This window comes from Adiantum capillus-veneris, chromosome 23 (genome assembly GCF_014529385.1).
Source record: "Adiantum capillus-veneris isolate H3 chromosome 23, ASM1452938v2, whole genome shotgun sequence".
NCBI lineage: Eukaryota > Viridiplantae > Streptophyta > Polypodiopsida > Polypodiales > Pteridaceae > Adiantum > Adiantum capillus-veneris.
The window spans coordinates 76672546-76697208 of NC_140953.1; the positions used below are offsets into that span (position 1 = coordinate 76672546).

General features: G+C 40.9%; 1 protein-coding gene across 1 annotated transcript; it reads left to right on the forward strand.

Moving 5' to 3' along the window:
• Window positions 1-2308: 2308 nt before the first annotated feature.
• LOC147428022 (uncharacterized) lies at window positions 2309-2777 on the forward strand. The gene is made up of 2 exons (XM_086496796.1): window positions 2309-2338; window positions 2382-2777. The coding sequence occupies exons 1-2, from the start codon at window positions 2309-2311 to the stop codon at window positions 2775-2777; spliced, it is 426 nt and encodes a 141-aa protein (XP_086352922.1).
• The last annotated feature ends 21886 nt before the right edge of the window (window positions 2778-24663 follow it).

The following is a 24663-nucleotide window of genomic DNA, read 5'->3' on the forward strand; positions in this document are numbered from 1 at the left end:
TTTCATGCTCATGTATGGTTTTCAACCTAGGTCACCTGTTACAGTGGTATTGGCAACCGAAAAACTTCAACATGGTAAGGATTTTCTCCAAGACCACATGGATATGCTGAAACTCGCTCGTCAGATTATCCGACAAGCGCAGGATCGGTATAAGAAGTACACTGATGAGATACGTCGGCAAGCTAGCTTTGAGGAAGGGGAGGAAGTATTTTTACATGTACCAGAGCATTCAGAAAGTCTGAAAATTGGGCCAACACCTAAATTATCTCCACGATATTATGGGCCTTTCAAAATACTCAAGCCAGTGGATGATCGTGCCTACAAATTATCGCTACCTACACATGCTCGTGTCATCCGGTGTTTACTGTAATCCGTTTACGTAAGCAGTTACATAGGGCGGACAATGCCATTGATCAAAAGATTCAGGTCGATTTCGGTGAACCTCTTACCTTACCGCATGAACCTGATCAAAATTCTCGACTATCATGATTTACGTACACGTCATCATGTGTGTCGATAATCTTTAATCAAGTGGAAAGATTGACCTGGCGAAGGTGCCACTTGGGAAAACATTAGTGTTCTTAAGAAGAAGTTTCCCACTTTTGTTTTCAAGGACTAAAACTCTTCTTTAAGGGGGGAGTACTGTCAGGACAAGAGCAAGGCCGGAGCGTCTTGGATTGGGCCAAGGGCCGGAATAGACAATGTGGTAAAAGAATCCAGCTAGGGCGAAGGGGCTATAGTGCGAGGTTGGGAAGTGGATTCCAGGCTCTAGTCTCCCCTAGACTTTACAATAATTTTCATAGCTTGATTTGGCAAGAAAAGAGAATTCTTAGGGAAACTGTATTCAGGAACCTTGTTTATCCTCTAGGAGTTGATGTATTTGCAAAATAGTTGACACAATGGGTTGAGGATAAAATCCAAACCAAAATGGCTTTGTGGCATTGTACTAAATGGCCAATTCATGTTAGGTTGAGGATTGTGCAGGCTATGTGGATTTCCTCTATATGCTTTGTTTTCTTCCCTTTGATACTTGACCAGTTGCGAGATTTACATCAAAAATACTGAGATTTTATGGGGATCTTCTGTTGTAGCTTGGCTCGCCTGGAAGCATTTGGCATTGCCTATTCACTTGGGAGGATTGGGTATCCTTCATTTGCAAATGCACATGCTGGCTAGTAGGGAAGCCTTACTGAAACAAATTGATGTATAATCTTGTTGTGTACTTTCATGGTGTTTGGGATATGTTTGCATGGGACAAATTGTTTTGTGCTACTCATCATCAATTGTGTAAGAATACTACTAATATGCTGGTTAAGTCTTGAGAAAAACAATGTGCTTTGTTCATTTCGGATGGTAGAGTCAGATATACAGGTAATCCCTTAGGGTATGAGTCTTGTTGGTGGAGCTTTGGGTTTAAAAAACCACCTGCTGTTTACTTGGGAAAAAAAGCATAAGAGGGTTAAGCCCAATCAATCAAATTGTTACTCTAACATAAATATTATTGCCTTTATGGTGGCTAAGAGAAGATTCAGACTAAATGGGCTCAAAATTACTTGGGGACAGTTGTGTACACATGTCAGCAATTTGAAAGTTTCTTCTTGCAATCGATTTAATCAAAGATTCAAAGATTGAGCATTGCCAGAGACTTCAACAAATTGATGGACCTCCCCAACCAAAAGTTTCTATCTATACTTGATCCCTTAGCCTTAGATAGAGAACAGATGCAAGAAGATTTGCGAGTTCAATCTAGATCAATGTTGGTGGTTGAAGAAGCTATCTGATGTATGATGAATTGTTAGCCAAAAAGAGAATGTCTAATGGAAAATGCCCCCTTGAGACAACGAAGCACATATTTTGGAACTTCCCTACAATATATGCTTGGTGGATATGTTTGTATGATATTTGTATGATGCATTGGAAGACTAAGTTTCCAAATATAGTTTGCTTTTTGGAACAATTCAAACGGGTTCTACACGTTTAGACTTATGTATTGCTTCTCTAAGACTTTGGGTGTTATCCTTTTTGTGAAATACTAGAAACTCGGCTTTGTTTGATACACACACCTTTTACAGTTTCCAACTGCCTTGGTCTATGATTCGAGATAAATTGTTAGAGGACTGTGCAGCACTGCCAGTTCCTCAACAGAATAACACGATGGAATTCCTCATCGTGATGTAAACATGTAACAAAATGTAATATAGTACTTAAGTTAGAGAGAGAGAGAGAGAGAGAGAGAGAGAGAGAGAGAGAGAGATTTTCACAATTATGTAGGCAAATGAAATTTCCACTCTGGACCAAGAGAGAAAGAATGGGATGTCCGTTCAAGGATCACAAAGAGGTATGTTGATGGAGCGAGTGGTCCGGCCAGTCTATGATCAAAGGCAGGGGTTGGCGAAGGCGACATTGACGAGGGAGAGCGGAAGAGTGCCAGCGCAGGGGTAGGTGCGGCCGTAGCGGAGGCCGGAGGAGACGGGTTGGACTTTGACGTTGGGGAGGAGAGTGCAGTGGCCGAAGGTGGGCACGTCCACCTCCATGGCGAAGCGGCTGATGATCTTCTGGTTCCAGCGCCGGTCCTGGCAGGCTGCAATGATGTTGAAGGCCTCACAGGGGCAGTTGTTCACGAGCTCCCACTCGCACAGCCCGGTCGCCACGGGAGTGTTGGTCAGCACGAGGTCGTGCAGCCTGCACTTGAGCGGCGTAGCTGCTTGCACGACGGAGGTCCCCTCCTTGATATTCACCAGAAAAGGAGATCAATAATATTACGACATATGATATGACTATAGCACACAGACGTGGGTTTTTGTATACTTGTAGAATAATAACACAGACGTGCCATATTCTTATACCTGTGCAGAGTTCCACCCTCCCCATTGCCATTGTTGATGATGAAGATGGGTTCTAGCCCTAAATGCTGCTCGATGTGCTCACTGCTGCTTACAGTTTTGCGGGCACTACTATTCCAGCCTTTACAGCACCCGCTTTATATACTCCTAATTACGTCCTCGTAATCCGACCTGCCAAACCTCAATTATCTCCCACCATACGCCAAGCTAAAATGCCAAATGAAATACTTGTTCCTCATGTTTGTGTGTGTTCCTTGGCTATTGATGTATTCACATCGCTTTACTCCACCAACGTTGAGAGTCATTGCTCCCATGATAACAATAAAGATATGTGAACATCGATCCCGAACCTTCTACGGTTAAACTTCCATGTGGGTATTGGTGTTCTTGTTGGCTACTAATTATAGTGCCATTTATGCTAGTAGAAGGTCACATTTACAATGAGGAAACGGAAACATCCATATTGCTTGACAGCTAGTTGAGTTTGAATATAGTGATTACATGCTTTGATAGCCACTAGGTGTTGATTGATTGATGACTTGACTTGGGGAGTAGTTCGAATGGACCTATTCCCTCTCGGACTTAGTCCTTGATACCAACATTTCTAGGTGAGAACTTTGAGGACCAAGCACTAACACATGCCTTTGTCCACCCAAACATTCTCCTCTGACAGACCTCCTAGCCTACCTTCTCTTGGCCTACCTTGAGGAGACCACTTAACTTGGACGCTCAATTGACTCGTGTGCCAACATAGTCATGCCCTTGTCTTTGTGGCAATATTACTTTCCTTAAAGGAGTGTTTTTGTCCTTAAAAACATTGATCAATAAAATAACTCTCCATAAGAATAGTAATGCTCTCCTCTCTAAACTTGCATCACGTCAAATACTGTCCCACACAATAATTATGTGCTTGTAGCAAAAATCAAATTGAATGATTGCAGTCAATATTTTCACAGGAGATTGTCCCTTCGACCAAGAGAAACCTCTATTTTCTCTACTTAGATCTCAAATTAAGAGTAAAGCCTACCTCAAGTGAGATGCTCTAACTGAGCAAACTTATTGTTCTCACTGCTTAACTACTAGTAGAACCTATCTTCAGAAAAATTCTTGAATAATAGTAGAACCTATCCAGGCAAAATGCTCTAATTGAGAAAAGCCTATTTCTCTCTTCTCAGCAAATAGTAGATTATCTCAAGCAAGATGTTCTAATTGAGCAAAAGTTAACTCTTTATCTCCTCAAGCAATTTCTTCCAAAAATTGGAGTGCTTCTTATAGATGTATATCATTCAAGCTATTGATAGGTGTTTTGGGCTTACTTATAGAAGAAAACAAAAGGTTGGCACTCTAAGTTTAAGTCCTTAGGTACATTTACCTTCCACATGCATATTTTATTCCAAAAGTAGAGTTGTTCTTCATGAAAGATGGAGCATTTTGTGAACTATCTATGGTTAACATAGAGGGATCCCCAAAACTTCTTAAACTCCACAATTTGATGGATGTTGTAGTGTGCCAATCATCTTTTTGACAAAAGTACCCCTTCTAGCGCTTTAAAGACATCCACATGTAATCCCATGATATACAATCAAATTTGATATGTTTGACACGTCTCAACAAGAATTTAAGCATGAGAGATTTGAATAGGAGTAATAATTGTGTGAATTGGCAAGTCAACGAATAATATACCGGAGATAAGATATAGGAATAACTCGTATAATTCTTAAATAGACATGGACTGTCTACTCCTCATCTTACCAAGAAGCAATATTCTGATAGACTCTCAAAAGAATCCACTTTTGTAACTCAACTTGTTTTCCACGTATTTTTATAGGATACCCCAAGTGTATCATGTAAGGCGAAGTATGATTTCATGTACAACTATAATGGAGATTGATCCTAAAAAACATTTACTTATTACAAATAATAGGTAGCAACATAGGGTTGCCCTATGGAATATGCAACAAAAAACCAAGTTAATGGATATTTTATTAATGAAGAACCCTTTATGACCAATGGTCATTTTATGTAGTTTCTCCACTTAGGAATAGGTGACATTTGGAACAATGTTACATGAGGTATGGATGTTTGTTTTGACACCGAGGACAATATTTTTCACAAAAAAATGAACATCACTCCTCATAGTTGGCCAAGATGCTCCAAGTCTCAAAATCCGTCGCATAGTTTGATCTTCCGCAAAGTGAAGTCCTACTATGATAAAATGTGTTTGACTTAGGTATTGGGTCTTCTCCTCAGGATTAATGCATAAAAGCAATATTCCATCTCGATTTCTTTTGTATAGCCTTCCATCTAGTGATTGAACATAGCCAATTGCTCAATTAATCTGATTGTAATAAAAAATTGTATTCGCAAATCCACTTGAGCTATGGTCATCAATGATACCATGTTTTTTGACCATCGAGGTATCATTTTCACGAAGAACAGATATGCATCTCGTAGATCATCATCTACTCCTTTAAGTGGTTCTCTTAAAACAATCCTTGACAAATGATATTCTTTTTGATGTGTAGTGCCCTTTTTTACAACTACAGTGAAATCAAATTCCAGAAGAATGATGAACCACCTCACTATTCTTACTGTGTTGCGTGGCTTGTTGACCAAATACAATAAGGCTTGGTGGTCCACAAAGAACACAAATTTGTTAGCTAATAGGTGATGTCTATACTTTTTTACGGCATAGAACATTCCTAGTCCTTCACTTTTGGTGATGATATAGTTCTTTTCTGCCATATCAGAAATAGGAAAATCAATTTTTACGTCTCCTGGTAGAGCTAGTATACACCCAATGGCAAAATTGTAAGCATCTACATGTATGTGGAATATCTTATTCCAATCTAGTGCTTTCAATATTGGAGCTGAAGTGAGAGCTTTCTTAAGCTTCATGAAGGATTCTTCACACTCATCAGTCCATTCAAAGTGTGTAATCAAGTTGTACATAGGTTTTGCAATTATATCGTACATGTAAATGAACCGTCTGTAATATCCACAATGTCCCATAAGACTTGAACCCCCTTGATTGTTGTTGTTCTAGGCAAATCAGCAATAACATGAATCTTATCCATGTCAGTAGCTATGATATTTTTAGACACTATATGTCCAAGAATTTTTCCTTGTCTACCTATGAATGTGCACTTCTCAGGATTTAAGAAAATCCTATAAAGTCTACATTTTTCGAATACTTTTTTGAGGTGTTCAAAATGATCAACTTGGATTGATGAATGTACACATAGATCATCCATATATACTTCCAAGAAACTGTGAAGATATTCTTTAAAAGCATCGCTCATTAATCTTTGGAAGGTGGTAGGAGCATTAGTTAACCCAAAAGGCATAACCCGATACACGAAAATACCCCATTCCATTGCAAAGGCAGTTCTATGCTTATCTTTGGGATCAGCAAAAAGTTGATTGTATCCTGAATAGCTATCTAAAAAGCTGTAAGCTTCTTTTCCTGTAACTCGTTCTAAAACATGCTCAATGGTTAGAAGAGGAAAGTTGTCTCTAATGGTAGCTGCATTCACATTCTTGAGGTTGACACACACTCCTAATTTTCCATTTTTCTTGGGTACTACCACAATGGAAGACATCCAATCTAGGTGTTCCATTTCATAAATGACTTCGATCTCCTTTACCTTTTCAATCTCTTCTTTGATATTTCAACAAATGTTTTATTATATGTATATGGCCTTTGTCTACTTGGTTTAGCATCATCTCTCATGGGTATGGTATATTGATAGATTTCTGGATTAACACCCTTGAGATCCTTATAAGACCAAGTAAAGATATCTCGGTATTCCTTCAATAAGCTTAATAAAAGATCTTCTTCTTCTTCCATAAGGTCATTTGCAATGTAGGCTAGTCTAGGCTCTTCTCCTAGTTCCGCCAGATCTATCTTTTTTGCGTTTTCAGGCCCCTGGTAGAACTCACCCTATTTTCGTAGTTCTCTAACAGGTTGTTTGATTATGATTTTCCAATCTTGGAGAGTATATTTCTTGTAATGGGATGGAACACTCGTTACATCTTTACCATCCTCTTCAGTGGTTTACATTTCAGTTGTATATACCTCCTTTAGAGCTTTTTTCAACTCTTAATATTTCTTTTTTTGTTCCATTTGTGTCATGGTTGAAACCTTCTTCTGGTTTTTAGGTTTTGCTTCAGTTTCCTTTCTTGTTTTTCTCATTGTTTTTAACATTTTTGTATTTTTGTTTAAAGGATATCTACCAGTGATTTTATCCTTGACACAATCATGTGTCTCTATCTGCATTAGAAACCGTGTTCTACTGGAGATTGATGGCATAGGTCTGGCTTTCAAATTTTTCGTGTCTCTTTTTCTTCTATACCATTTTTGTCTTCTTGGTTTCTGGTTAGGAAAGTCAAAATCCTTTTCCTCCCCTCCTTTCATGAGTAGCTTAGCTCTTACATGTTATTTTTCCAACCCCGAATCATCCGAGCTAGCTGGATGTTCTTCTAACTCATCTGTTGCATCATAGTAGAGGTTTGAAAAGACTTGTTGAGCTTTCATCAAGTTCTTGGGTATCAAAATTTCGTCTTCAATGCAAAGGGTTGAGATCATTCGGATGGGAATTATGTTGTAGCCTTCCTCATTGCAAAATTGAGTAGGCATAGATGTATTTACACATACCTCCATTGTCGCTAAAATTTGAGTCCACTCAAATGGCTCAAACAAATGCTCTGAAAAGGGTTAAGGTACATAGGATTTGTCTGTGCAATCCCTTTCTAAGATACATTCTTCTCGTTTTAAGCTTCCGTTTTCTGAAGCTCCGTACATCCAAATAGGAGTGTCTTTGTTCAACCAAGATGGAAGCTTAGTTTCAGTTGAAGAGACCGACTCAAATTCTTGTATGGGAGTTTTCATGACATCTCTATAAGTGTGATCTTTCAAATTAACTCTTGTTATTGATCACACTTGCTTCAAGTACAGATAATTGTTTCTCCAATCTTGGATGTGTTGTACTTGTCGCATGAAAGGTCTTCCCAATATGATTTTGTAATTGAGTTTCTTTCCAAAGTCTACTATGGAAAAAGTGTGTTGATATTCAGTTCCACACGAATTAACTATCACCTTTTCAAGCAGTCCTAAGGGTCTTTCGCTACGTCCATCAGCCAATTGCAATTTCATGCGAATTTGTCTAATGGCTAGCTGTCCCCAGGACTCTCATACTACTTTTGTGGCTATGGCTATGCCTGCCCCACTATCCAGTATTACCATGTTTTCTATGTCATTATATTTCATTGGAAGGGTTGTGTTTCCTTCTTCCCCTTCGTAGTATTCTCCAACTTTTCTCATTGGAACCAATCGAATCTCTTTGGTATCCATTTTGTGTTTCAATTTTTCCAATTCTTTTGCTATTAGCCCTGTTATTCCCACCTTCTTGAAAGTTTTCTGTAGATCATTCCATAAATATGGCCTGATTTTCAATAGTTCTCCTAAAGCAAGTGTGCATTGGATGGGTGTAGACATGATTGAATGGATGTTGTCTACTTCTAGGGTCTGTTCCACTCTTTTTACTTGAGTGGTTTTACACACTATGGATTCATCTTCATTATCTCCAAGTAAGAGGGTAGTGTTTTCAAGGTCAATGGTTTAGACATTTCAAAGCTTCAGATCCGCAATCCCCATACAAGGATTGTACATCCACGTCCATATCAGGAGGTAGATTGTCTAGCCAAACTTCCTCTATAGGAGCTGAATTTAAAGTTAGGCTCCCATCATTGATCTCTCTAACTTTTTCACATAAGTGTCTTGGCCAGGATTCTTCTGCGAATGGAATTCCATCTAAGGCATCTTTGTTGTCTGACACTATAAGTTCTGGCTCTTTGGTTTCAAGGTGGGGTTCAACCACCACTTTGGATTTTTCTTTATTGGCTCTTATCACAAGCTTCTTAGGTTTTGCCATACTCTCGAGCTTGGGTTTTTGTTTTTCCAGCATCTCTTGCGTGATTCTTACCAAATTTTGATACGCTTCAAGCTTAGCTGCTTCCATGTCTAGAGAAGGATAGTTTTTCCATTTGTTTTCCATGTTTTGGCCTGATTTAAGTCCCGCTTGGTAAGCTTCCAAGGCTGCATTAATAGGCTCAAAAATTTTGTCAACCAAAATTGATCCTCCAGATTTCACGGTGGTTTCTTTGATTTCGCTTCCAATTTCTTTCACCTTTTCCTAGAATAGCTTCTTTGCTTTCTCTTCGTTTTCAGCCCTTTGTTTTCGTTTTCTCATCTCATACCTTTTGTTTCTACTTCTTTTGGTCTTTTGAGAGGAATTTTTTTTATTTTCCAAATCATCAGAGGAGTTATGTTTCTTTTTCTTAGCCTAGGCTTTGGTGATTACCTTGATTGGAAAAATGGGTTCACTCTCAAAAGAGCTACTAGGTATCACTTGGACTAAGTTCACTATTGTTTTACCCTTGTTTAAAGGATTTTTTGGACAATCTTCTGGGAAGTGTCCTCCCTTTTTGCAACATTGTAAGCAATAAGCTTCAACTGGCTTGAGGTTCTTGTTAGGCTCTAGGCATTTATTTTTCCAATGATCATCTGCACCACATTTATGACAGTTCCCAATTTGTGGCTTAATCATGGGTCTTACCATTGGAGGCCTTACAACTTGATTAGCTACATAATACATTGGTGCTAGCTCTAGTGTAGTATAAGTCACAGGTTCTTCCATTGGTGGTGGATGTGAATTATACCAATCTCTGTCTACCATTACTGTAGATGGACTAGGCTGAGCATGGGATGTAACAGGCACTAGTGCTTGTTCATCTATGACTCCCTCTGGATGCATGTACTTTATAGGTACTGCATCATGTCCCAGATACGGAGGTTGCTGACCCAACACGGGTTGAGGTCTTTCCATACCCATCAGTGGTCTTTGAGCTGGGGCCATATTAGGCTCCTATCTGTACATAGGTTGTCCTTGTGGGCTCATAGGCACGTACTAAACATTCCCTTCATACTTTGGTCAATAGTAGCACTCATTGGTCTCACGGTTGGTCCACTTACCCTTGATTGCACACCATTTTTGCGGTCTAATTGGTTGTCTCTGATGAGGTATCCCTTGTCCTGATCCTCTCATAGGTGCTTTTTACTTGTTATTCATCATGTCATTCATCCTTTTGAGCATGTCTTCTATGGCTGAAAGTGATGTTGCAGGAGCCATTCCCACTTGTGTTGGTTTGGTGGATGTTGTCTTCTCGCTTTGGTTATTCTTAGGGACATCTTCCTCATTGAAAATATCACAATTGTCTCCTAAGTCAATAGCATCTGACACACACTCTTCTAGGGTTGTATGCTTCTTGCTATACAGTATAGCATGAAGTTATTTGTTTAGTATCCCCTCTAGAAACAATGATACTAGTCATTTTTCTGCAGGTATCTCTAGCTCTGGGAATCTCGCAATGTATTGTTTCATTTGAGTTGCACAATCCCTAATAGACTCACTTTGTTTCTGTTTAAATCTGTAGATTTAAGCTACTGTATTGTGTTTGACCCCTGTTTTGGAGCAAGCAGCTACAAATCCTTCAGCCAATGTAGTCAAGTCTATGATTGACCTTGGTAGAATGTTTTGGAGCCATGTCAAATTCTAGTAATGGTATGCAAAGTGCAATGAATTCTAATGATAAACAAAGTGTTAACAAATCTAACGAGCAAAGTGCTCTCAATTTTAATTCTATAGAGCAACGTGCAACTGTTGTAAAACAAACATTACAGGAATTACAAGATTCTCCATCCCAGCATAACTCTAGTTTACTTTCTCCTTCTGCATGGCAAAAGCTGACTCACTTACTTACGGAGTATCGTGATGTATTCTCAAGTGATTTACCATCGAGTTTACCCCCTACACGTGATGTTCGGCATGGCATAGATGTCTTGCCAGACACTAAATGGGTGAGTAAACCACCTTATTGTATGAGTGGTAGAGAATCCAAGGAGGTTGAGAGTCAATTGGCTGACTACCTTGCCCGTGGTTTCATTAGACCTAGCACTTCGCCTTGGGCATCACCAATTATATTGGTAAAAAAGAAAGATGGTACTATGCGCATGTGTATAGATTATCGCGGATTAAATGCCATAACCATCAAGAACGAGTATCATCTGCCTCGAGTGGATGAGTTTTTTGATCAACTCCATGCGGCAAGATACTATACAAAGATAGATCTTCATTCAGGATACCACCAGGTGCGTATCCTTTTGCAAGATATCTCCAAAATTGCCTTTAGAACACGGTTCGGGCATTTTGAATTTTTGGTTATGCCTTTTGGTCTAACCAATGCTCCAGCTACATTTATGACACTCATGGATAGTGTCTTATGTCCCTATCTTGGAAAACTTATTGTGGTATTCCTTGATGACATTCTCATTTACAGTAAGAGTGAAGATGAACAAATAGAACACTTACAATTAGTGTTTGAACAGCTACAAGATCACATGTTGTATGCGAAGCAAAGCAAGTAACAGAGATACATTACCTTGGTCATGTGATCTCTTATTGTGACATCAAGATGGACACTGACAAGGTCACTGCCATTCTTTGATGGCTACATCCCAACACGGTTGAGGAGATTTAAATATTTTTAGGCATGGATGGATTTTAACGACAGTATATCCGTGATTATGCCAGTTTGTTTTCCCTATGATGGACCAACTTAAAGCAAAAGGTAAGACCTTTTCTTGAGAATAAGCACAAAAATGCAGTTTTGAACAGCTCAAGGTAGCTATAGCCACTGCTCCCATCCTAGCAATCGTTGACTCACATAAGCCATTTGTGGTAGAGACCGATAATAGTGATAAAGAAACTAGTGCGGTACTTCTCCAGGAGGGAAGACCTATGGGTCTCCTATGGGTTTTTTATTATTTCTATGAGAGAGAGCTCTATGCCATAATTCACGCTTTAGGAAAGTGGCGACACTATTTATATGGTGCCGAGTTTGAAGTAGTTTTTGGACCATGAGAGTATCAAATAATTTACTACTCAAACGCGACTTGAAGGGCCGTAAAGCTATATAGATGGGCAGAAATCCTTCAACATTATGATTGTAAGTTACAATAACTGCAAGGGGTGGCCAAGTTAATAGGTAAGCACATCAAGATAGGTGGCCTTTTACATCCTTTAGAGGTTCCACAAGGCAAGTGGGAGAGTATCTCTATGGATTTTGTAGTAGGACTACCTACTACAAATCGTGACCATGATGCCATATGGGTAATTATAGACCGTCTCACAAAGATGGGTCAATTCATTCCCACTAAGACTATGAATAAGACACCTGAATTAGCACGGCTATTTGTAGAGCATATATATAAACTCTACGGTCTTCCAACTAGTATCGTTAGTGACACAAATCAAAAGTTCAATAATAACTTCTGGAGGATATGTTCAAAAGTTGGAAAATAAACTTAATCTAAGTACGGCTGATCATCTAGAAATAGATGGTCAAACCAAAAGAGTTAATCAACTGCTTAGAGGATATGCTACGAGAATACGTTAGTAAGAAGCAAAACCAATTGGGAAGACTACATACCTATGTTGGGAATTTGCTGAGCGTCATCAGCTTTGAGCTCTTTCAGAAACTTGGACCAATGAGGACGATCCCAAAGACACACCGGTTGAAAGTAGCATCGGGTGATGAGGTGACCACGTTGTGGTCTATTATAATACCAATCACAGTGCAGGCACACAAGTACACTACAAATTTCCATGTACTGCCGTGTATCTTAGCAGTGTCATGGATGAAAGCTAACAGGGTATTCATTGATTTGGATACTAATGAAGCACTATTCCGAAATGACAACTTTTCAGAACCCTTATTATCATATAACCAATACATGTCAAGGAGGAAACAAAAGTCAATACAACCGCAAGGATATTGTCACAAGAACGGAATAATAGAGCTAGACAACAAAAGGTAGAGAAAGAGATCTTTGTATAATGAATCTTTGCAGACTTTTGATACAACAGAGGAGCAATTGAATATGGGAGCACTCCGTTGTACGGCGCTCTAACCTCCCGACCACCCCTGAGCTTCAATCCGCTTGCATGCAGCGTCTCACTCTCACTCGCACTCGCACTTGCAGAATGGAGATCTGTGAATGATCCCCGAACGCACCACCCATCGTGCTTCTATCCTTCTTTTCCTCGAAAAGCCTGCATGATTTTCGCACCAAGTATACCTGTGAGAATAATATAAGAACGTGATCACTAAGCGATCCGTGAAGGTTAGATTTTTATCATGACACTTTGCACAGATCCTGTTTCACACATTGATTTCTGCATCGCCTACAAAATAGCCAAAAGAATATACTCGTGCAACCAATTCAACATGATAATCAAAGTAAACAAACATAATTATGTACCTTCATAATCTCAATTGCAATAGTCTACCATGAAGAAACAAATCCACTTCTTGGTTGATAGCAGGGAGAGTTGTATATTGTTGTATGTCTGTCTGTCCCTGTGTATACTACACTGCTGCTGTCTGCTGTTTGTTTTCATCGTAACTTTTACAAAGGAACTCAGAACAGAGAAATCCAGGTACTCAAAACGACGGGAATAGGTCTAGTCTACAAGGTTACGCGAACAGAATTGTGAAAAACGTCTTTGTTTGGCTAAAAACAAAGACTCATAAAACTTTTAGGTCGTGACTCATAAAAGCTCTATTTTTGGGTCTCCACTACTTTTTCAACTTATTTTAAGCCTACCATGCATTTTGAACTAAAAACACATATAAAACATTGATATTAATAAAAATCTCAATTTTACTGTTCATAGACAGACTATCTGTTATTCATTAATCTTTATCAAATCCGTCTTAATGTATTATTTAAAAAAAGAATATATGTTCTCTCTTAATATCTCAACTCATTCATAGAAGCTCTATTTAATAGACTATTCAACAATCTTTCAAATCGTGCTAAACGAAAGATATGCCCTGCTACATTCTTTTCGACTTTAAGAACTTCAAAGATTAGTCCTATTACATTCTCCCCTTATCAAAATTAACTCTGTCCTCAGAGTTGGAAAGAGAGAAAAATTCTCTTTGCAAAACACTTATATTCAACCCATGATGCCACTTTAACTAAAACTTCTACAATGTCTCTGTCATAATAATCAATATCTAATTCTCCTAAATGATTTTCTCATATTAAACTGACCATTTAATGTGGGGAAGTGCTAAGGGAGAAAAAGCTAGAATATTGGTTAAGCTAGCAGACCGGCCACAGTAGGGATCCAAAGGAGGGAAAATAGGGATCCAAGGGGGGGGGCCATCTGCAAAAGAGCCATGTGCAACAATGGGCTAAAAAGACCCTAAGGTTCAGCCCATTAAGACTTCCAAAATGCCAAGGTTCCAAAATTCAAAGGTTGTGTCCAAAAGTCAACCCTAGGGAAAATTGGATGCTTTGTGTGTGCCCTAAAAGTCTTTGCACATCCCTACATGGGAGGGGGCGAGCCCCAAAGGTAGGGGATGAGAGAGAAAGCCACACACACACACACAGGCTCCCTTTACACAAAGGGAATGAGGGACACATGTCAGCTCCCTAGGCCAGATGCCCACAAGGTGTGCCCAATTCCTATTGGAAGACCCTTGAAGTGGACCAATGAGAATTAAGCTAGAGTAAATCTAGTTTAATTAATTTTAAAAACATTTAATAAAAGAAACCAATGAGAATTAAGTCTCCTAGAAGACTATTGGGCAGTCTCCCAAAGGGTCCAATGAGCATTCAGAGCCCCATGGCTTGCCTGATTTCTATTGGCCAGGAGGCAAAGGGGTCCAATGAGAGTTTAGTTTAATTATTTAATTACCTAAAGCTCTCACAAAAGGGGAAAGGGGGACACATGTCAGAAGGCTATCACTTATGCTGCTTAATACTATTGGCTTGACTTGGGGAGGTCCAATGAGGCAAAGGCCAGACCAAATTAGCAGCTAGGGCTCGCCCAAGAGAGAGAGGGGGCTGATTTTTGCTTGGCATTGACACACACACACTCACACTTGACCATGTGTGAAGGAAGGAAAATACTCTATCTCCTCCCAAGCTTTAATGGAGAGCTCATCACCTACTCCAAGCTTGTGAGATAGAAGCCTACATCAACACTCTCTTGGCATGTGGATGCAAATCCAACCAAGAGCCAAGCTTCAATGCATGCTCATCTTCCTCTACCAAGCTAATTACTAAGCTAAGCTATGCTAATATGAGTGATTATGTGAGGAGATGTACATCTTTCTCGTAAGATACTCCTTCTTCCTCTCAATCTACTCTCATACCCTGCTAGCTCTCACCATCTTCGAAGGTGTGTGAGGTCTTGGGTCTGAGAACGGGGATAATTCAAGTTGTGTTTGATTAAGTGTTTTGCTTGGTGTATGAAGCTTCCATCTTCATTGCACTAGCTAGTCTTGAAGGAACACAAAGAATTGTATTGTACAATGTCTCTCTTGATGGGAGAAACCATAATACAAAGCCTTTTGGAGGGGGACCAGCCTCCATCGAAATCCGGTCCTCAACTGTTGTCAATAGCTTAATTTCTCTCTCTTTTGAAAGTATTGTCGATGCTATCTAACTAGGTGTTATGCTTTTTGTTGCTCTCTCCACCCAAGCACTCTTGTAATTCTCATTAGGAATCTATTCTAATGAAATGCCCACTATGTTCATGCTAATTTCGCTACACATAAGTTTTTAGGCCATTAAATGTTACATTGGTATCAGAGCTCAAGGTTTCTCTTTTCTTGCTCAAGAAGGGAGGTCCTCAAGCTAGCTACAAATGGTTGGTATTATTAATTGCCTGTGAGTAAGTAGAATAGGGATTTTTCAGCCTTGCAGTGCGCCTGCCTTTGTGCAGTTAACGGGGCATCACCGTCGAGAGCTATGGTCTTAATAGTGGAGTCCTACGGGGCTTGCCTACGGCTTAACCACTATTGAGCTATTAGAAGCTTGACAGGAGCCGGTGCTGTTTTGGTGTCGAAAGACCCTCTCTTCTATTCCTTGCAATTAATGGTATTCGAGCCGCGGGTACAGTAGCTTGAGTGCTTTTTCTAAAGGGGTAAAGAGGAGTAGCAACTAGGGCTTGAAGTGCCAAAGTACACCTAAAAAGTTTACACCTAAAAGTTGTTAGAATGGCTGACAATAGTAAAGAGAGTGAAATTAATGTTGATAACTTTGATTTTGCTCATGAGCAAGCTACTAATGATGCTTCAATGCTTGTTAACTATCTTGTTTCTAGGCTTCAACAAGCCATGGGCAATCCATCTCTCCAAAGTGAAGTGCAACGGCAGCTCCGTGCTCACGGGATTCTCCAAGCTCATCACCATGACGAGAGAACACCTAGGAAGCCTCCTTGTGAGACTACCAAAAGAGGTCTCTCTCCGATTCGGGAAGAAGAAGAGAATCCATATGAAGGGCTCAAGAATTTACTTCTTGATGATGCATCTCCTTCCCAAAGGAGAACTCAAGAGCCTCCACCGAAGGAACGAGAAAGAAGCGAGTCTCCCGCCACCTCGGCGGAGATGGCTCCACGAAGACGGCGGGCTAAACGCTCTCCATCACCACCAAAGCGGAGAAGACCATCACACTCTTCTCCTCACCATAATTCAAAGAGGGATGATAAAAAGCAAGAGAAGAAAAAGGCGAGAAAGAGGACACCCTCTTCTCCATCTTCTTCATCCTCTTCCTCTTATGAAAGCTATGGTGAAGACGACAAAGATCAAGACAAAAAAAGGCGAGAAAGAGGTCACCCTCTTCTCCACCTTCTTCAAATTCTTCACCTTCTGAAGAAAGTGATGGTGCAACTTTTGAACCATCAAAAAGAAGAGGCCATAGGAAATCCTATGCCGCATGGAAGAGGTCGTCCAAGCTGAAGAAATTCAAAGAGGGAGGGAAGAGCATCTCTTTCCTTACCTATGATGGCACCTTCGGTGCTACGGACAAAGTCTTGGCCTTTATCCAGCAATTCGATGCGGCGTTTGGAGATGAGGGCTTCACGGAGTCCTCTAAGCTACGCCATGTAGCTATGCACTTTCAAAAGTCCGCCAGACAATGGTGGTCTAGCCTACGAGCCAACGGTGAAGCTCCACGAACATGGAAGGCTTTAAGAGCTTCCATTATGAAGCAGTTTTTGGCCACCGATGCCAAAGACAAAGTACTCACCGAATGGCGAAGCTTAAAGCTCTCTCCCAATGAATCCATCCACAAATATGTAGACAAGTTTTGGGACCTACAACTCAAAGCCACTGTCTTCAAAAAGTTGGATTTTGGAGAGCAAAAGCAACAATTTTGTGCGGGCTTAACCGAAGAAATGGCGGAGTATGTCAACTCCCAAAGCCACGTACCATATCGGCGGTAATACACCATACTATGGTGGCCTCTCGAATCAATTTCCAAACGGGGGGTAAAAGAAATAATAAGCCCCAGGAAAACAAGGGTTCCAATGAGCCTAAGGGGAAGGACAATGTCCAAAAGTCTCCTAAGGGCAATTCCAACAAAGCTAAAGAGAAGGGAGTTTACAAAGGAAAGAATAAACTCTCTCCTGAAGAGCTTGAGCGTTATCGTAAGGATAACCGGTGTTTCAAGTGCGGCGAACAAGGGCATGCGTACCGCGCTTGTCCCCAAAAGAACAACCGCCAAGATCCTCCTAGAGCTTCTTTGGTTGAAATCCAAGAGGAGGAGATTCACCAAACTCACCACAAAGGATCTCCTCTATGCCATGCTTGGGGAAAGGTAAGAGAACATGATGCTTTTATTCTCTTTGACCCTGGTTCTACTCACAATTTCATATCTATGGAGTTAGCCACCAAGCTAGGCATACAATCCTACGAGATGGGAGATATCCTACCCGCAGACAGTGCCTTCAAGGGGCAAGAAGCTTCAGTCACTCCCTTAATCGGGAAATTGAGGCTTCATGTCCAAGGCTATGTGGACAAAGAGGACTTCTTTATCTCTCCTCTCAAGCATGAGGATGTAATCCTAGGGGCACCATGGTTTGACCGCCTGGCTGCCGATGTTAAATTTCCTGAAAGGAGAATCTCCTTTAAGTTCAGGGAAAAAGACATGTATATAGATGCTAAGGAGATGGGTAACACCATCCCCATTGTACATACACCAGCTTTCAACAAGTCAATAAAGAGCTCTATTTCCGTGTACATGATTTTTGTTAAAGATTCTCAAAATGAACCTAATGCTTTAGCAAAAGAAAATAAAAGCAACCAAAAGGAATTAGAGTTATCCAATTTTCTCAAGGGGTTTCAAGATGTTTTTATTGACGACATCCCTTGTGAGCTACCTCCTAAACGAGGTAATGATGACCATGCAATTGAACTTCTTCCAGGAAGTTCACCGCCTAACAAACCTCCTTATAGAGTTTCTCAAGCTCAACAAGAGGAGATTATGCGGCAAGTGCATGAGTTAGTTGAGAAGGGCATGGTTAGGCCTAGCTCATCTCCATTTTGCTCACCTGTGCTATTAGTGCAAAAGAAAGACGGCACATATCGTATGTGTGTCGACTATAGAGCACTAAATAGGATCACTATCAAGAATAGGTTTCCCGTTCCACGGGTAGAAGACCTATTTGATAAGCTACAAGGATCGACCTACTTCAGTAGGATTGACCTAAAAAGTGGCTATCATCAAATAAGGATAGTTGATCAAGACATTGTAAAGACCGCATTTCGTACTACATTTGGTCTTTACGAATACATTGTCATGCCTTTTGGCTTGACCAATGCACCAGCCACATTCAACCGCTTGATGGAGAAGCTGTTCAGGCCTCATCGAACCTTCACTGGAGTGTTCTTTGATCATATTATCATCTATCAATTTTTCTTTGGAGTGAACAAGAATTATTTAGGTCACATTATCTCTCAAGATGGCATCCAAATGGATCCATCCAAGTTAGAGGTAATAAAAGGATGGCCTAAACCAAGGAATCTTCATGAACTAAGAAGCTTTATAGGTATGTGTGCATACTATAGACGCTTCATAGAAAAGTTCTCACAAATTGCGGGACCATTACATGACCTAACAAAGAAAAGTGTTAGGTATACATGGTCTGCTAAGGAGAACAATGCTTTCGAAAAGCTTAAAGAAAAGCTTATCTCTCAACCTGTGCTTACACTACCGGATCTCTCAAAACCATTTGAGGTCCAATGTGATGCTTGTGGTGATTGCCTTGGGGCTGTTTTGCTCCAAGAAGGGCACGCCATAGGCTATGAGAGTCGAAGGCTCGACCCTGTTGAGCAAGCTCTAGGCATATACGAAAAAGAACTCCTTGCAGTTCTACATGCCTTAGACTCATGGAAGCACTATTTATTGGGGACTCCTTTCATTCTGCGAACGGATCACCAAAGTCTTAAGTACTTCATGACGCAGACCAAGCTCTCCGACAAACAAATGAGGTGGGCAAATTTCCTTTCGCAATTTCATTTTCATATTGCTCACATTGCTGGCAAGCATAATCAAGTAGCCGATGCACTCTCAAGACGACCGAGAGTGAATGCGGTTTCCATAGCAACTCACAATGATCTATCTTCAATGATAGATGAGTATGCTATTGATCCCGATTTTAGAGATGTGATTTCAGCCCTTGTATTAGGGAAGAAAGAAGAACCATTTACTTTACAAGATGGTTATCTTCTCTATGGCAATAGACTATGCGTTACTAACTCACTACGTGAGAAAGTAATGTATGAATCTCATGCTCCCCATATGCGGGGCATAGAGGGATTCAGTCTACCTTAAAGGGAATTGAAACATATTTCTATTGGCCTACCATGAAAGTGAACATACAAGAGTATGTTTCCAAATGTGTGGTATGTCAAAAGACAAAATTTGATAGAGGGAAGCAACCTGGATTGCTTCAACCCTTGCCAATCCCTAATTCACCTTGGGAGAGCATATCCATGGATTTTATCTTTGGATTGCCTAAGTCTATCCATGGGAATACGGGGATATGGACGATAGTAGACAGGTTCAGTAAACAAGCTCATTTTATACCTGTCAAAAAGACTATCAAAGCCCATCAAATGGCAACCCTCTTCATTTCACAAATTTTCAAGTACCATGGCTTGCCAATGTCCATAGTGTCGGATAGAGATCCTAGAATGACCAGTAATTTCTGGAAGGGTCTCTTTGAGAATTTAGGAACAAGGCTAAACTTCTCTTCGGCCTATCATCCACAAACTGATGGCCAAAGTGAAATAGCTAACCTAACCATTCTCGATCTACTAAAAGCCTATGTAACGGAAGTAGATCAAAGATCCCAATGGGAGAAGTACTTACCCTTAGTAGAGTATGCTTACAATAACACTGTACATACTTCCACAGGAAAAAGCACCTTTCGAGGTAATTGAGGGAAGATCAAAAAGTCCCTTGCTACTTAAGGTACATGGGAAGATCTTCGCTGCAGATGAGTATAGCCGAGACCTACAAGAATCTTTCCAAAAGATTAAGGATGCTATCTCTATCTCACAGCAAAGGCAAAAGGCTGCTGCTGACAAGCACAGAAGAGCCCAAGCCTTTAAAGAAAACGATTGGGTCTTGTTAAAGTTTCCCAAGGCTCGATTAAGGCACACGACGGGCAAGAATCCTACGGGCCACCAAAAGTACTATGCTAAACTAGCAAAAAGGTACTATGGTCCCTTCCAGATTCTTAGGCCAATCAATGAGATGGCCTATCAACTTAAGTTGCCCAATCATTGGCTCATACACAATGCTTTTCATGTGAGCCTATTAAAGCCTTACAAAGGAGAGCCACCTCAAGAACCAACTATTGAAGACCCACCGGAGATCGAGGACCAAGAGGAGGTGCTGCAGCCGAGTCCATTCTCCGACATGAAGACAAGGTATTAAGAGGCGGTAAGACTATCCGACGATATCTTATTAAGTTTAAGAATTATCCTTTTGAAGATGCTAGATGGATGCAAGGCATACAATTAAAGGATAACCTAAACCTTGTCAATGCTTACAATGCTTCCCAAGAGTAAGCAAATGTACAAAATGTTAAAAATGAACAAATTTTTGTCTTATAAGACTCTCTTTTTCTTTATTTGTGCACAAAAATGAAGTAGTATGCATGCTTAGATCAAGTTTGCGGAGACGACGTCTCCCAAACACCAAGTAGAGCTTGTCACTCTACTATGGAAGACTGATAGGACTAATGTGCAGACATGCTTGCGGCAGCCTCAGGCTCTCAAGCGCCAAATGGACTAGTCATCCATTATGGAATGATGTCGTAGGGTAACATAGGGATCCTCTACCCGCTAAGAAAAGGACTCATGAATATGCTTTATCTTCTCTACACCATAGTCGAGGACGACTATGATTTCAAGAGAGAGGTAATGTCATAATAATCAATATCTAATTCTCCTAAATGATTTTCTCATATAAACTGATCATTTAATGTGGGGAAGTGCAAGGGAGAAAAAGCTAGAATATTGGTTAAGCTAGCAGACCGGCCACAGTAGGGATCCAAAGGAGGGAAAATAGGGATCCAAAGGGGGGGGGCATCTGCAAAAGAGCCATGTGCAACAATGGGCTAAAAAGACCCTAAGGTTCAACCCATTAAGACTTCCAAAATGCTAAGGTTCCAAAATTCAAAGGTTGTGTCCAAAGGTCAACCCTAGGGAAAATTGGATGCTTTGTGTGTGCCCTAAAAGTCTTTGCACATCCCTACATGGGAGGGGGCGAGCCCCAAAGGTAGGGGATGAGAGAGAAAGCCACACACACACACACAGGCTCCCTTTACACAAAGGGAATGAGGGACACATGTCAGCTCCCTAGGCCAGATGCCCACAAGGTGTGCCCAATTCCTATTGGAAGACCCTTGAAGTGGACCAATGAGAATTAAGCTAGAGTAAATGTAGTTTAATTAATTTAAAAACATTTAATAAAAGAAACCAATGAGAATTAAGTCTCCTAGAAGACTATTGGGCAGTCTCCCAAGGGTCCAATGAGCATTCAGAAGCCCCATGGCTTGCCTGATTTCTATTGGCCAGGAGACAAAGGGGTCCAATGAGAGTTTAGTTTAATTATTTAATTACCTAAAGCTCTCACAAAAGGGGAAAGGGGGACACATGTCAGAAGGCTATCACTTATGCTGCTTAATACCTATTGGCTTGACTTGGGGAGGTCCAATAGGCAAAGGCCAGACAAATTAGCAGCTAGGGCTCGCCCAAGAGAGAGAGGGGGCTGATTTTTGCTTGGCATTGACACACACACACTCACACTTGACCATGTGTGAAGGAAGAATACTCTATCTCCTCCCAAGCTTTAATGGAGAGCTCATCACCTACTCCAAGCTTGTGAGATAGAAGCCTACATCAACACTCTCTTGGCATGTGGATGCAAATCCAACCAAGAGCCAAGCTTCAATGCATGCTCATCTCCTCTACCAAGCTAATTACTAAGCTAAGCTATGCTAATATGAGTGATTATGTGAGGAGATGTACATCTTTCTCGTAAGATACTCCTTCTTCCTCTCAATCTACTCTCATACCCTGCTAGCTCTCACCATCTTCGAAGGTGTGTGAGGTCTTGGGTCTGAGAACGGGGATAATTCAAGTTGTGTTTGATTAAGTGTTTTGCTTGGTGTATGAAGCTTCCATCTTCATTGCACTAGCTAGTCTTGAAGGAACACAAAGAATTGTATTGTACAATGTCTCTCTTGATGGGAGAAGCCATAATACAAAGCCTTTTGGAGGGGGGACCGGCTCCATGCAAATCCGGTCCTCAACTGTTGTCAATAGCTTAATTTCTCTCTCTTTTGAAAGTATTGTCGATGCTATCTAACTAGGTGTTATGCTTTTTGTTGCTCTCTCCACCCAAGCACTCTTGTAATTCTCATTAGGAATCTATTCTAATGAAATGCCCACTATGTTCATGCTAATTTCCGCTACACATAAGTTATTAGGCCATTAAATGTTACATTGGTATCAGAGCTCAAGGTTTCTCTTTTCTTGCTCAAGAAGGGAGGTCCTCAAGCTAGCTACAAATGGTTGGTATTATTAATTGCCTGTGAGTAAGTAGAATAGGGATTTTTGAGCCTTGCAGTGCGTCCTGCCTTTGTGCAGTAAAAGGGCATCACCGTCAAGAGCTATGGTCTTAATAGTGGAGTCCTACGGGGCTTGCCTACGGCTTAACCACTATTGAGCTATTAGAAGCTTGACAGGAGCCGGTGCTGTTTTGGTGTCGAAAGACCCTCTCTTCTATTCCTTGCAATTAATGGTAGTCGAGCCGCGGGTACAGTAGCTTGATTGCTTTTTCTAAAGGGGTAAAGAGGAGTAGCAACTAGGGCTTGAAGTGCCAAAGTATACCTAAAAAGTTTACACCTAAAAGTTGTTAGAATGGCCGACAATAGTAAAGAGAGTGAAATTAATGTTGATAACTTTGATTTTGCTCATGAGCAAGCTACTAATGATGCTTCAATGCTTGTTAACTATCTTGTTTCTAGGCTTCAACAAGCCATGGGCAATCCATCTCTCCAAAGTGAAGTGCAACGGCAGCTCCGTGCTCACGGGATTCTCCAAGCTCATCACCATGACGAGAGAACACCTAGGAAGCCTCCTTGTGAGACTACCAAAAGAGGTCTCTCTCCGATTCGGGAAGAAGAAGAGAATCCATATGAAGGGCTCAAGAATTTACTTCTTGATGATGCATCTCCTTACCAAAGGAGAACTCAAGAGCCTCCACCGAAGGAACGAGAAAGAAGCGAGTCTCCCGCCACCTTGGCGGAGATGGCTCCACGAAGACGGCGGGCTAAACGCTCTCCATCACCACCAAAGCGGAGAAGACCATCGTATTCTTCTCCTCACCACAATTCAAAGAGGGATGATAAAAAGCAAGAGAAGAAAAAGGCGAGAAAGAGGACACCCTCTTCTCCATCTTCTTCATCCTCTTCCTCTTATGAAAGCTATGGTGAAGACGACAAAGATCAAGACAACAAAAAGGTGAGAAAGAGGTCACCCTCTTCTCCACCTTCTTCAAATTCTTCACCTTCTGAAGAAAGTGATGGTGCAACTTTTGAACCATCAAAAAGAAGAGGCCATAGGAAATCCTATGCCGCATGGAAGAGGTCGTCCAAGCTGAAGAAATTCAAAGAGGGAGGGAAGAGCATCTCTTTCCTTACCTATGATGGCACCTTCAGTGCTACGGACAAAGTCTTGGCCTTTATCCAGCAATTCGATGCGGCGTTTGGAGATGAGGGCTTCACGGAGTCCTCTAAGCTACGCCATGTAGCTATGCACTTTCAAAAGTCCGCCAGACAATGGTGGTCTAGCCTACGAGCCAACGGTGAAGCTCCACGACCATGGAAGGCTTTAAGAGCTTCAATTATGAAGCAGTTTTTGGCCACCGATGCCAAAGACAAAGTACTCACCGAATGGCGAAGCTTAAAGCTCTCTCCCAATGAATCCATCCACAAATATGTAGACAAGTTTTGGGACCTACAACTCAAAGCCACTGTCTTCAAAAAGTTGGATTTTGGAGAGCAAAAGCACCAATTTTGTGCGGGCTTAACCAAAGAAATGGCGGAGTATGTCAACTCCCAAAGGCCACGTACCATATCGGCGGTAATACACCATACTATGGTCCTCTCGAATCAATTTCCAAACGGGGTAAAAGAAATAATAAGCCCCAGAAAACAAGGGTTCCAATGAGCCTAAGGGGAAGGACAATGTCCAAAAGTCTCCTAAGGGCAATTCCAACAAAGCTAAAGAGAAGGGAGTTTACAAAGGAAATAATAAACTCTCTCCTGAAGAGCTTGAGCGTTATCGTAAGGATAACCGGTGTTTCAAGTGCGGCGAACAAGGGCAT

What these genes read in the sequence shown, in the direction of transcription:
- LOC147428022 (XM_086496796.1), top strand. Translation starts at nt 2,309, where the DNA reads ATGGGATGTCCGTTCAAGGATCACAAAGAG. An exon ending in CGTTCAAGGATCACAAAGAG is followed by an intron (nt 2,339 to 2,381) that starts GTATGTTGATGG and finishes CTATGATCAAAG; the next exon opens with GCAGGGGTTGGCGAAGGCGA.